The sequence below is a fragment of the Planococcus citri genome, chromosome 1 (assembly GCF_950023065.1).
Source record: "Planococcus citri chromosome 1, ihPlaCitr1.1, whole genome shotgun sequence".
NCBI lineage: Eukaryota > Metazoa > Arthropoda > Insecta > Hemiptera > Pseudococcidae > Planococcus > Planococcus citri.
This window is the reverse complement of record NC_088677.1, coordinates 78,530,776-78,543,719: the sequence shown is the minus strand read 5'-3', so window position 1 is coordinate 78,543,719 and position 12,944 is coordinate 78,530,776. Positions and strand designations below refer to the sequence as shown.

The 12,944-nt window shown below is 33.6% G+C and overlaps 2 protein-coding genes across 3 annotated transcripts; both read right to left on the bottom strand.

Annotated features, from left to right (window-relative positions):
• Window positions 1-296: 296 nt before the first annotated feature.
• Window positions 297-2,316, bottom strand: LOC135834481 (vitellogenin receptor-like). Of its 2 annotated transcripts, none has more exons than XM_065348376.1 (8): window positions 2,074-2,316; window positions 1,916-1,986; window positions 1,626-1,754; window positions 1,436-1,540; window positions 1,211-1,342; window positions 923-1,138; window positions 655-823; window positions 297-561 (listed from the first exon to the last, which is right to left on the bottom strand). In XM_065348376.1, exons 1-8 carry the CDS (start codon window positions 2,196-2,198, stop codon window positions 546-548), a joined length of 963 nt encoding a protein of 320 aa, XP_065204448.1. In that variant the 5' UTR covers window positions 2,199-2,316; the 3' UTR covers window positions 297-545. The 2 variants fall into 2 exon arrangements, with proteins under 2 accessions (XP_065204448.1, XP_065204440.1); XM_065348368.1 differs by having other exon boundaries at window positions 297-578; window positions 2,074-2,314.
• Window positions 2,317-5,595: 3,279 nt separating this feature from the next.
• LOC135834473 (vitellogenin receptor-like) lies at window positions 5,596-8,649 on the bottom strand. Its single transcript, XM_065348356.1, has 10 exons — window positions 8,402-8,649; window positions 8,258-8,313; window positions 7,964-8,095; window positions 7,771-7,878; window positions 7,544-7,678; window positions 7,251-7,472; window positions 6,995-7,169; window positions 6,685-6,907; window positions 6,423-6,611; window positions 5,596-6,263 (listed from the first exon to the last, which is right to left on the bottom strand). Exons 1-10 carry the CDS (start codon window positions 8,521-8,523, stop codon window positions 5,859-5,861), a joined length of 1,767 nt encoding a protein of 588 aa, XP_065204428.1. The 5' UTR covers window positions 8,524-8,649; the 3' UTR covers window positions 5,596-5,858.
• Window positions 8,650-12,944: the final 4,295 nt, after the last annotated feature.

Here is a 12,944-nt window from a genome sequence, read left to right as displayed (position 1 = left end):
TGAGTGGTGTTGCGGGCTGCGCAATGCATGGAGGAAATCTATATATATACAATTTTTGAAAATAGATAAACGACGCATCTTGCGAGATCCACCCCCAAATCAGGTTTAGGCCGTTGGTGGATCTCGGTTTATGCGGATCGCGAAATTGATGGCGGCAATGCATAGAAAGGCACTGTTTACACACTGCAACGTGCGTTCAAACGAAGTTGTAGGGTTATTATTTCAGTTTTTAGCATTTTTCGGATTTTTTTTGGGTGGATCTCGCAATGCCTGTGTATATGTCGGATCTCGCAATGTACTCTAAGACAGTATATATATATATATTTTATAGATGTTGCATTTGTATCTGTTATGAATTCTTCATCCAGTTTTGCCCATCAAACTGTATCGAATGAATTTCCCCGAGATTAGCATCCATCCAAAGAACTGTCTCCGATAATTCATCTACAGTCAATGCCATTGGATGATGTAGATTTCCGTCATAGATAATTGTCGTATCACGTCCATCCATCCACGTTCTAATAATTTGGCATAGGTTATCTGAGTCATATATTGTTCCCGCTGAATAAAATAACAGCCTATAAAAATAATTTTGTATTATGCTAGGTATGTACTATGTATCATGTATGAGAGAATATTGAAATAGGTACCTACCCTGAACGTGGAGCTAAACCAAGATGGCGCGTATCAAACCAAGATAAAGGTGTAATTATGGTACAAAATTCTTCTTCGGAGCAAACTCCAAGGCACTGATCAGTTGAGAAATATATGTTACCAGTGATCCAATCAACATCGATGGAATATACCATAGATGAATCTGTACCTAAATACGAGGTAGGTGAAATAAAACATACAACCATTTAATTCACATCCCTCTTTTAAAGATAATACAAATTAATTATTTAGGTAAATTTCAACGTACATGTTTCAATGATCAAATCCGTCTCACCAGTCATCCACCTTGTTTTATGTAAATGAGCGGTTCGGTTTTTAGCGGTACCATAATAATAATAATCACCAGATGCGGCTAATCCTTGGCAATTGACATCTTCCCGGATCACCGGAGCCTCATTGGTAGTGAAATTGTACAGTTTAATTTCACTATCCGTCGAATACAGGAGAAGATTTTCGTAAGATACTGAAAAAAAAAGATACAAATTAATGCAATAAAATATCTAACCTGATGCGAGAACCATGTAGATGGTCTTACCATCGCTCATGCATTCTCGCCCCTTGGTTTCCGGCTTCGCTCGATAATTTTCTCTGCATGAGCATCGTTCTATTCCTTCATACATGACACATTTTTGATCACAAACTGCATCCGGACCACATTCTCGGAGATCTAGAGAAAAATTCTAAGTTTAGTTTGAAAGAAATGCGAGATGACTATGAGGGGAAGGATTTTGTACTCGTAGATTGTTTCATGTTCACAAACCTACGAGTAATGGACTGGATTTGCGAGTATTGTTGCTACTCAAACACACCGAGCCATGCGGGGAAGGAAAGCACAAATGATCACACGACTGACATAGAATTTCATCTGCAAATTGATTCCCAGGTTAATTTAATTCACCATCTATGATCATCGCACTTTGGAAAAGTTTACTATGGAACAAAACGCTCACTATATTCCCAACACAGGGCACTTTCATCTGAACAGTCGAAGCAATCGCATTCATCGTCGCACGCTTCTGATAAGTCGATGCATTTCTCCGTATCTTTGCACAAGAATTGGCCATTGTGGACTGAACAGTCTACAGAGTTTGTTTAAATAGCACTCGTAAAATAAAAATTGATTATAATAGGTACCTATATAGATAAATCAAGTAGGTAGGTACTCCATCTCTTAGCTGTATGCTTTACATACAATTTAAATTCGTTCACTTTTAAGCTAAAAATATTTAGGTAATTTTACCCTGTTTCATTGGTGAATATTCGTTGTTTTGTCCATCGACATTTTCGTTTTCTTCGCCAGGTAGGTAAAATCTATGTAAAACATGGCACGATTTAATTTCTCCAAAACGTTCTGTAAGTAACTTAAAAATTACCCATCAGCTCTGTTGAAATATTTACCGAGGAGGATTCTTTACAGACTCCGCGTTTACGACACAAAATACGAGTAGACAAAATATCGCAAAAATTCTCATCAATACTGATAAACGCCAAAATCTTGTAGGTATTTTTTCACACATACACATTTTGGATTAAATTGTTTGATTGAACACTTGAGAATTCTTATTGATGTTACTACCTACATCGTTGTATTTTTAAAATCAAAATGACGAAAATCATTTCAACGCAGTACCTACGAGTATTAATAAATTATTATGGTACCTAATTTAATGCCTTATCAAAATTAAATAGAAGTTGGGTTATCTCATACAGGTGGAAAACGAACCATACAAAGTTCAAAACTTATTTTATCAAATTGTAAACCTTCAAATAATGGGGAAATAATTCAATTTTACCTATTATCAGTTTCTATCTCAAACAACCTAATTAGTAATTACATTACGTGATAAATTTCAGTTTCCTGTTAGGTACCTGCTAAATAAGCGATTTGCAAAAATGTGGATTATTATTTTAGGTATTTTGAATATTCAGATGCTATTAGAATATGAAGTTATCTTTGATGGTTCTAAAGCTGTAAGTCATGGCGTTCGATGTGAGGGTAAAAAATTAGGTAAGTAAGTGTATTTTCAGTTGTGAATACTTACATTTGAGGTGGAACATGTAAAAATAATGTTGGAGGATTTTGATCAAATTCAGTAAAGACTTTGTTTTTTATATTTTGAAAGTCACCCTGAATTTTTTTTAGCTCCGGAGGTGTACCTGGAAGAGAGAAATTGGCGCTCGAAGATTTTTGTGAGCGAATTTTCGAAAAAATCGTTGTTCTTTCACTCCTAACGACCTCAAAATGGTAAAAATCAACGATCACATAATTTTTTTAAAACGGAATGGCTTGAAAAGTGTAGAGAACTGAAACGGCAAAGTAAAGTAGTTGTGTGAGTTTCATTTATAACAACCCTTAAAAAGTTAAAACATCGATATAAAATTTAACCAATCCTCAGTGAACTAGGTAGAGATTATCGAAAATTTCCCTTTTAAATCAATTTTGAGTGGGAGAGAGTATAGCCTATTGTAAGTGAAGGGTCCACGAAAAGAACCAGGTATGTAGGTAAGTCAATTCTTTTTAAAAATGAGTTTAGGGTTGAATTAAATTCACAATTAGGAGTGGAAAAATGTAGTCCATTAAGATTTTGAAAAAAATCGATTTTTTGTGGTTAACTAAAATGGCCTTTAAAAAAAGAGGAGGAGAGCGAAATGAGCCGAGACCAAATGTGAGGCGACAGGGGAAAAATGTCAACATCGTTAACTACTCAGAATGCGATAATTTTTCATTATGTCATCATAATAATCGATTTTCATCGAATTCAAGTTGTTGCAAAACACTAATTTTTCGATTCTTCGCTTGATTTTTTCACGAAAAGAGTGACTTTTCAACTCGTGACTGGCATATCTCTTCATTTTTTTCCTACTATGCCTCAAGTTGTGTTTTTGGGATGTTGTGTGATGCATTTCTTCCAATAATTACTTTGATGAAATTCAAATTCACTGCACACAAAAATTGAAAAAAGTGACTTACCTGGTTCTTTCCGTGGACCCTTCAAGTGCTCACACAACGTTTTCACTCAAATAGGGCATCTTTGTGAACTGTTGCGTGTTGCTATGTTGCAATCATGCTTGTTGAATAGTTATAGGATAAAATTTGAATATTTTTAGACTAGGGAAGTAATGAGTGGTGTAGGTATAAAAGGATTCACGTATTTGGATTATTGGGATGGGTAAATAGGAAGAATGGAAACCTACCTATCAACATAAAATTAAGCTCTATCAATTTATGAGAATAAGATTTGAATTAACAATTCTAAAACCAAAAGAGAGGGGAGAAAAACACACTATTTACATAATAGGCAGAGCCTATTTCAACAAGCACATGTTTAGGACTTGTCCTAGTTATTTATAAATTCAAATTGTAATTATTTTTTCATAACTACGAACATTCCAAACTCACGGTAGGAATTAGATGGTACTGTCTTATTAAATCTCTACAAGATTATCTTTATTTATTAAACTAGGTCCTTTGAGTCCTTAACTAGACTATCTTATTGGAATCTAATTACTAAACCATTACCTTGGATATGTCATAATCAAATTTCAACTGAGCCATTTACCTTGGCTATCTCTAAACCTAATTATGAAGAAAGACCTATACTCTGACCGGAACTGGCATGGGACCTAGTCCCAGCCTAGCCAGTGTACTCAATATAATGACTTACTCCATTGGATCCAATACTCAAATTATGAAGAAAATAAGTTCATTAGTTCAAATTAACTTTCACAACGCGAATATTAGATCATTGAAATAGTTTTTAATCCATTCGAATAAACACAATTTACATTGTATTACAAAATTGAAAAATAAAAAAGGAAAAATAAGCGATCGAACATAAACACGTTCTTACTATTGAATCGAATAATATACTACTGAAGCTAGGTAGGTAAGTACCTAGCGTCATAAACTTTTCCATTTCCCACTCTAGATTTATTCTCTGACGTAAGCTCATTGAGTCCAAGTAGCAAGTACAGTCTATCCCACGATAGCAAGGGGTACTTATGCCACATGCTCAGCATCCTCGAAAAACCTACAGGCACTCTCTAAATCAACGTTGGGCCCACCATTTCAGATGCATATTTACTCAATTTCCAAATAAAGGAGTGAGTTTGGTGCAAAACCTCCCTGGCATCAATTTTCATCTCGTTTTGGCGACATTCCCTTCTGCCTTCTATGTATCAAATTTAAAAGTAAATAATTATGTAGAAAAGTATAGTAAAATCTTGGTATAGTCCGAGTCGGCTTTTGTTTCTTTTTTGTATCTTCACTCGTTCCAGAGTTACAGTGGTGGGAAACATTTGTTTTAACTTACTCGTAATTACTCTCGTAGTTACTGGAACTTATACGAATTTTTAGTTTTTGATTCAATTCTCGTTTTCTAATTTTATTTTATTTGTTATAATCAAATTTTCAACAATTTTTATACGATTTTCGGCGTTCGATTCAATTTTTGAACTTTCATATTGTAGCAATTCAATTTTCGATTTTAATTTCTTTTTTTTTTTGTTTTCAGTTTTTAAATCAATTTTCTGAATTTTCTATTCCATGTTCAGTTTTTATTTCAATTTTCGCTTTCTAATTTTTATTTTTATTTTCTCAAATGTTGATGAAATTTTTAGAATTTTTTATTTGGTTTTCGAGGTTTGATTGTATTTACAGTTTTAAATTCAGTATACATTCTTTCGATTTTAATTTCAAAAATTTTTAATTACATTATCAGTTTTTAAATTTATTTTCTGATTTTCATTCAAATTTTTATAGTTTTTGATTATTTTAATTCACAAAATATTCGATTTTGTTTGCAGTTTTTGATTTCAATTTTAGTTTAGTTTCATTTGCATGGTCCCATTTTAAAAATCATATTTTTTATTTTCGGTTTGCTCAAAGATTTTCAATCTCATAAAGTAAGGTATTAGGATTCGTATTTATTTTCAGAGTTTTTGATTTCATTTTCACTCAATTTTGATTTTCACCCAATATCCCACAACCCCACTATAGCTATCTCAGCTGTACTTTTGATGAGAAATTTTCAAAGTTTAAAAATTGAAAAACTGAAAAATACTATTTGTGCTATATTTGGTGAATAAATGAATAACCAATGAATTATGGCATATTTTAATATTATTTTTCACAAAAAATGTCGTTGGTAATTATTTATTTTCACCCATATAGGTACATCTGCCTATAACTCCGTATCTTCATACTCTGTTGTGGGCCTGTTCAACATTTGAGAATACACTAATTCATCATTCTTACAGAACCCTTTCCTTCGAAAAACGAAATAAACTGCAAAACTGGTCAACACGATCAGACAACCGAAAATTAGTACTAAGATCATAGGAATTTCATCGTTAGAATCTTTTTTGATTGTTCCTTCTGGTTGGGAAGGTCGAATGTCCTCCTTGAAATCTTTTTCGAATCCTCCTTCAGTTTGGGAAGGCGGAATAAACGGATTATTACACCACTGTTTTCTGCTCGAGGATGTCACATTATCACACAGACATGTGAAATTTAAAAATCCTTTATCTGAAGATGGTCTGAGTAAACATAGACCTTTACAGGCTGAATTCGTGCAAGGATTCGAGATCTGTGAAAAATGAACAAACAAAAGTTCATCAGCATCCTTTAATCATTAGACACAAGTTGGCAGATATCCTTTTTTGGAGACTCAAGTACTGATTACTCGTAATTTAAGAAATAGGTAGGCTGATGAGTAAGTACATATTAGTAGTTTATGTATACTCACTTTATTGTGTTGTAAAACAGGGTTAAAGGCGTACAAATACTTCACCGAAGTTGCATTTTGGTCGATGATGAGATCCGTTGTGTTTTTCAAATGCATTCCAATAATGTTTTTGTTTTCTTCCGTCCAAAACAAATTATTTTCGAATTCGCTAATGGCAAAAACATGAAGCTGCCGACTTTGAAATATCCTCTGAAATTGACCTCTGGTGTTAGCATTTGATTTGATCGATAGTTCGTGTATTTAGGTAAATATGTAAACCTACCCTCCAATTTTTTCCATCAAACTGTATACAATCAATTTCTCCGAGATCTGGATCAATCCAAAAAACCTTTTCAGATAATTCGTCCACAGTAAGCGATATTGGATGGAGTATTTTTCCTCTGTGCTCGTAAAATAGTATTTGATTAGAGCCATCCATTGATGATTTCAGGATTCGGGCATCTGAATAATGATGCCATACAGTTCCCACTGAAGTAAATAACAACCTAAAAAAATAATTTCGTATTATTCTAGGTAAGTATATCTGTAGACATGAGCTCACAAGATAGAGAAATATTGAACTAACTACCTACCCTGAACGTGGAGCTAAACCGATATGGCACACATCAACCTGAGACAAAGTCGGGCTTACTCTTGTACAAAATTCTTCTTCTCTTGAACAAACGCCAACGCACCGATCAGTTGAGAAATAAATGTTACCAGTAACCCAATCGATGTCGATGTCGTATATCTTAGTTGATCCGTTACCTAAATATATGAAATTGTACAATCATATTCACATTCCTCTGCTATATGATACATATTTTAGGTAGGTAAATTTCAACTTACAAGTATCGATAATCAGATCCGTCTCACCACCAGTCATCATTGAAACTTTATGCACATGAGCTTTGTTATTATCATCAGTTGTACCGTAATAAAAATAATCACCAGCTGCGGCTAAACCTTGGCACTTGACATTTTTCCGGATCACACGAGCCTCATTGGCAGTGAAATTGAACAGTTTTATTTCATTATCCGTCGAATACAGGAGAAGATTTTCGCAAGATACTGAAAAAAAAACATTACAAATTAATGCAATAAAATATCTAACCAGCTGAGAACCATGTAGACGTTTTTACCATCGCTTATGCATTCTTGTCCCTTTGTTCCGGGCTTCGCTCGATAATTTTCTGTGCAGGAGCATCGTTCTGTTCCTTCGTACATTACGCATTTCTGATCACAAAGGGTATCGGCCGGATCACATTCTTGAAGAACTAGAGAAAAATTCAAGGTTTAGTTTGAAACAAATTCGAGATGAGGTGTGAGGTGAAGAATTTTCTATGAGGATTGTTTTACATTCACACACCTAATACGAGTAATGGGCTGAATTCGCTAGTATTGTTGTCTTGCAAACACATCGAGCCATGCGGAGAAGGGAAACACAAATGATCACACGATCGACATAGAATTTCGTCTGCAAATTGATTCTCACATTGATTTAATTTACTACCTACAATCATCTTACTTCGAAAAAGTATAGTCTGCAACAAAATTCTTACCATATTCCCAACACAGGACACTTTCATCTGAACAGTCAGAGCAATCGCATTCATCATCGCAGGTATGATAGAAATCAATGCATCTTTGCTCGTCTTCGCACAAGAATTGGCCATTGTTGACTGAGCAATCGACTATAAATTTGTTTAAATAGCATCAGTAAAATGAAAAAAAAAATTAATAGGTACCTAGGGAAGTCAAGTAGGTAGGTACTCGATACCTTTACATTAGCTGTATGCTTTACATGCAATTTAAATTAGTTCACTTTAAAGCAGAAAATATTTAGGTAATTTTACCTGATTTTATCGGTGAATTTTCGGTGATCTGTCCATCTTCGCCAGGTAGGTTAAATCTATGAAAAACACGACATGATTTAATTTCTCTAGAGTTCTGCAAGTAACTTAGAAATTAACATCAGCTACCTATGTTAATATATTTACCGAGGAAGTTTCTTCACAGACTCCGCGTTTACAACATAAAATAAACAAAGCATCAACAATCTCATTGATACTGATGAACGCCATGATTTTGGCAAAAATTCGATAATTATTTTTTCACACATTATAGTACAGTTAGATTGACCGGTTAATGGAACACTTGAAATTGCTTATAAACGCGACTACCACATTGTTGTATTTTTAAGATCAAAATGATGACAATGATTTCGACGCCAATAATAATGAATTATTACCTAACATGGTGACTTTACGCCTTATCAAACTCAAATTCCGGTTGCTTTATCTCACCCAAGTGGAAAACAAACCGGAAGTATGAAGTTCAAAACTTGATTTTATCTAATCGTACTTGGTCCTTTAAACAGATGTACATTTATGTACTCAGTGTATGTAGGTAGTTATGTAAGAAGGGTGATCAAAAAGAACATAAGACAATTACTCTGGTGAGCGTTCTATTGAAAGCTACCTACACGATTCACAAATATATCGTCATCTGAAAACGACATCTTTCCTCTATAAAATCATCTCTAGTATGTATAAGGGGTTTGGTGGTTCCCAAAATGCGGTACATAGAACAAGTGTGCCCAAAGTGCGCTCGACGATTTTTTAAATAACAAAAAATTGTTGAAAAAACGTTTATTTAAATAAATGCACGATGAGTATCAATTAATTTTCCATCACCTCCAAAGCAACAACAACCGTTATCGATATATCGTATTTACCCCAGGGGCTGGTCAGCTTCTTGAAGCACTTTCATTCCGCGGCAGGAATTACACAAAATCTTTCGCTGGTCAACTGGAAGCGCTCCCCTTTCAAAAACGCTTTTTAACCTCCAGAATATCCACAAATCACACGAAGTGAAGTTTGGGGAATATGAGGAGGTGATAAGGCGCCTGTCTGACCGAATGACATGTAGAACGCCTGACAGAATAACCATACTCGTAAATTTGTTTCACTCACTTAAACGACTCTGTGAACGTTTTATTTGTCTTCAAACACAATTTAATATGTATTCGCGCGTTAGACATGGAGAAAACCGTTGAAATGAAATTGAAACAACCAAAATCTGATGAAATATCTCGAAACATTAAAAAAAAAAAACCAGATCATTGATAATCATTGCAAATTAATCCGAAAATTTTGCAAAACTGCACAAAATGTAAAAAAAACATCAAAATTAGTGTAAAAATCACCAATGATTATGTACGTAGGTACTTCAATGTTACAAAGTTCAAGTGAAATTGATCAAATCTTTGCTCAAAAGTCAGAACTGTTAAAATTTGTGAAAATGAATAAAATTTTAAACAAAACAAAACACTACTAACTGCTCTACAAAAACCAAAAGGTGAAAAAAACGGGAAAAAATTGTTATTATAACCGGTTTTTAACCGCAATTTTTGAGGTCAAGGTTTCGGTTAAGGTGATCAAATTTTGGAATAAAAGTTAAGGTTATTGGTTAAGGTTACACAGATTTAAATGCAGGAGTTTTTTTCAGTCAAGGTTTATGCAATTTTTTACCATTTTTCGAGTTATTTCCTGAATGAAGGTTAAGGTTAAAAACTGTTCAATATCCCTGCTTTTTTGCCAAAATGTTTGAAAAATTTTATCGGCAGAATAAATGCCAAAATTGTAAAAAAAATTACGTTTTTTTGAGTTACCAAAATATTCTCTATAAGTAACTAAGTACTGTAAACTGGGGTAACATTGAAGGGTGCGGTTTTTCATCACGTTATGCTCCATGGCGATGGAACTATTAAGTATGGAACAATTCTGACACCCGGAATCGATAGAGTACACTTTGGCAGTTATTTTTCCTATTTTATCATTTTCAAATAGTGTTTCCAACACCAGTGAAAAAGCAAGCGAAAAAAAGTGGTGTTTTAATTAATTTTAATTAATGTGAAAAGCTTAGTGTCTGGAATTTTGAATTTTCAAATAATAATGAGTCAAGTGACATTATAGATGTGTTGGCACACCTCCCGACTATAAATTAGCGCATTTGTTCATGTGCCAAAATTCTTCCCTGAGGAGTAAAAAAATAATATTCAGACCGGGGTAACTTTGAAGGCTGTAAAAAAATCATGAAATTTCAGTAAAATTGGCCAAAAATGCATGAAAATGCTTGAAAACTTGTTAAAAACGATGTGAAAACTTGAAAAACAGCTCTAAAATCATTGAAAAATCATGAAATTTGGTCAAATTGGCCAAAATGCATGAAAAACGCCTGAAAACTAGAAAAATTTCAAATTATCATTTTGGAGCACACTTTCATAAATTCAGTTGTGAGTATGGATCATTTTGTAGGTGCTTGACACGTATAAAGTGACCAAGAAGTGAATACTTATTTATGTTTTTGATAATTCTTGACCTTGAGTGAAGCACATTTCAAGGGGGCCTTCAAAGTTACCCCAAACGCTGGGTAACTTTGAAAGGGCACTTATTTTGGCTCTTCCACTTGACAGGAAAAAGGTAGGCCACTTCTGTAACCGTCAAAACGTAGTGCTGACATAGCTTTATCAAAAGCACCACACACATTTCCCCTACCTCCGCCATTCATACCTCTAAACATAAAAAATTTTGAAAAATCCCTCAATGTTATCCCAGGTTACAGTACCAATTAAATTTTTTGCAGAATGACCAAAAATGTGTTAGTACCTAGCCAAAATTTCAAAAATTCCTGCTTTTATTGCCAAAAATTATGCTAAGAAGTCCTTGTTATGTTTTTTGCCAGAATCACCTTCAAAGTTCAAAGTTCTGTTTTTGCCTAAATTGTCAAAAAAATCTTGTTTATGTCAAAATTGTAAAGAAGTTCCTGTTTTGTCAAAATTATACCTAAAAAACTCCCAACTTTTGTAAAAATCCAAACAAACTCCTGATTCTTGACAAAATGTTCAAATCCTGTTGCCAAAATTGGCAAAAATTCTCGCTTTCGCCAAAATTATCCTAGAAAGTCTTGTTTTTTGCCAAATCATTGTCAAATTTTTTTGGTACTTTATCAAAAAAAAACAGCTTTTTTGCCAAAAGAAATTAAAGTATTGTAATAATTATGTATAAGTACTGCTTTTAGCCAAAAATTTTAATCTCCTGCTTTTTGTCAAAATTGTCCACAAGTTTTACTTTTTTGACGAAATATTGTATGTACTTAGGCAATGACCTTTTTTTTTCGAGACGTTTGTCCGATTTTTCTATAATCGCGTAAATTATCTCTTGATTTTTGGGACAGTAACCTGATTTTGAACTGTTGGTTATGGTTTCTGAATTGGTTTTTAATCACAGTTTTTCTGGTTCTGGTTTGAAATGGTTTCAATTTTTTCAACATATGGCGTGGATGTGGTTTTGGTTTTGTAGGTATTAATACTTTTTTTTGAGGTAGTGGTGGTTTTTGATACCTATTATGAAAAACCATTTAAAATTTTCAAATGGTTTTGGTGGTTATGGTTTTGATATCAAAAAAAATGTTGAATTTTCAAATAAATTAACCGAAAAACAAATGAAGGTATGAGTAATGTCTGATTTGAGACTAGCAAACAGAAAATTTCCATCACTGGTCTGGAAAAATTGAAAAAAATCACAGAAACCAATAAAAAAAACATTTTATGAATTGGTTGTTATTGGTTATGGTTACATTTAAAAATTGATTGGTTCTTGTGGTTGTGGTTTTCTCCAAAGAACACAACTTTTTGGTGGTTTTGGTTTTTTCAATCCATTTTTTTCCCAATATATTGGTTTTTTGTTGTTGTTTTTGAAATGTACAAAAAGAAGTTGAAATAGTTGTGGTAGTGGTTACAACCAATTGAAAAGCAATGACGGTCAACATTTTTTTATTCTAAGTATACATTTTTTCGTATATTTTGCATAATTTTGGGGGGAAAACGTGTATTTTTCAGGTTTTTTTTTTGTGACAAATATGAGCCTTTTGCAAACAAAATTTCAATTTTATGGATCGGTAGGAAGAAAGTACCTTCCTACTTGTAAAAAGACACTTTTTGGCGAAAACAGTTTTCGTACCCAACCCTTCAATCCGGAGCTGTGGGAGTTCAAAGTTTTCTTTTGTCAATTTTACCTCTACCACTATGATAAAAATTTTTGAAAAAAATTGTGTTGAAAGGCGCAGGCTTTCCCTACAGGTTCCATGTGGTACCAGAATTTCCTTCCCACTACTCATGGATATTCAATTGATTTTTTCCCACACAAAACGCGTTTTTTGGTTATGCTGTACAGGTGGAGAGGGAGGGGAGGGGGGTTGAAGAGCGGAAATTACGCTCGATAACTTTTTTTTGAAGGTATTCTACAATAATCCATCATACTTAATTGTCCAAATCTGGGAACAGGGGCATTTCGCCTATCTTACCTGGGAATGGAATAGGAATATCTTTTCATTTCCAGTTGTAGGCCTACATTCATTTTTAAATTTTTAATTCAAGTTTTATGGTTTTTGATTTTATTTACCAATAATTCTGTTTCATTCACAGTTTTTGATTTCAATTCTAGCTTCATTTGAATGATCCATGATTTCATTTTAAAAATT

Bases quoted from the DNA above. Each gene is read 5' to 3' on its own strand.
- LOC135834481 (XM_065348368.1), bottom strand. From the start codon at position 2,198: ATGTGTATGTGTGAAAAAATACCTACAAGATTTTGGCGTTTATCAGTA. The intron at 1,139-1,210 runs GTAAGACCATCT...TTTTTTTTTCAG, and splicing joins GCGAGAATGCATGAGCGATG to TATCTTACGAAAATCTTCTC. The intron at 579-654 runs GTAGGTACCTAT...TTATTTTTATAG, and splicing joins GGTTTAGCTCCACGTTCAGG to GCTGTTATTTTATTCAGCGG.
- LOC135834473 (XM_065348356.1), bottom strand. From the start codon at position 8,523: ATGTGTGAAAAAATAATTATCGAATTTTTGCCAAAATCATGGCGTTCA. The intron at 6,908-6,994 runs GTAGGTAGTTAG...TTATTTTTTTAG, and splicing joins GGTTTAGCTCCACGTTCAGG to GTTGTTATTTACTTCAGTGG. The intron at 6,264-6,422 runs GTGAGTATACAT...CATTTTTCACAG, and splicing joins CTGTTTTACAACACAATAAA to ATCTCGAATCCTTGCACGAA.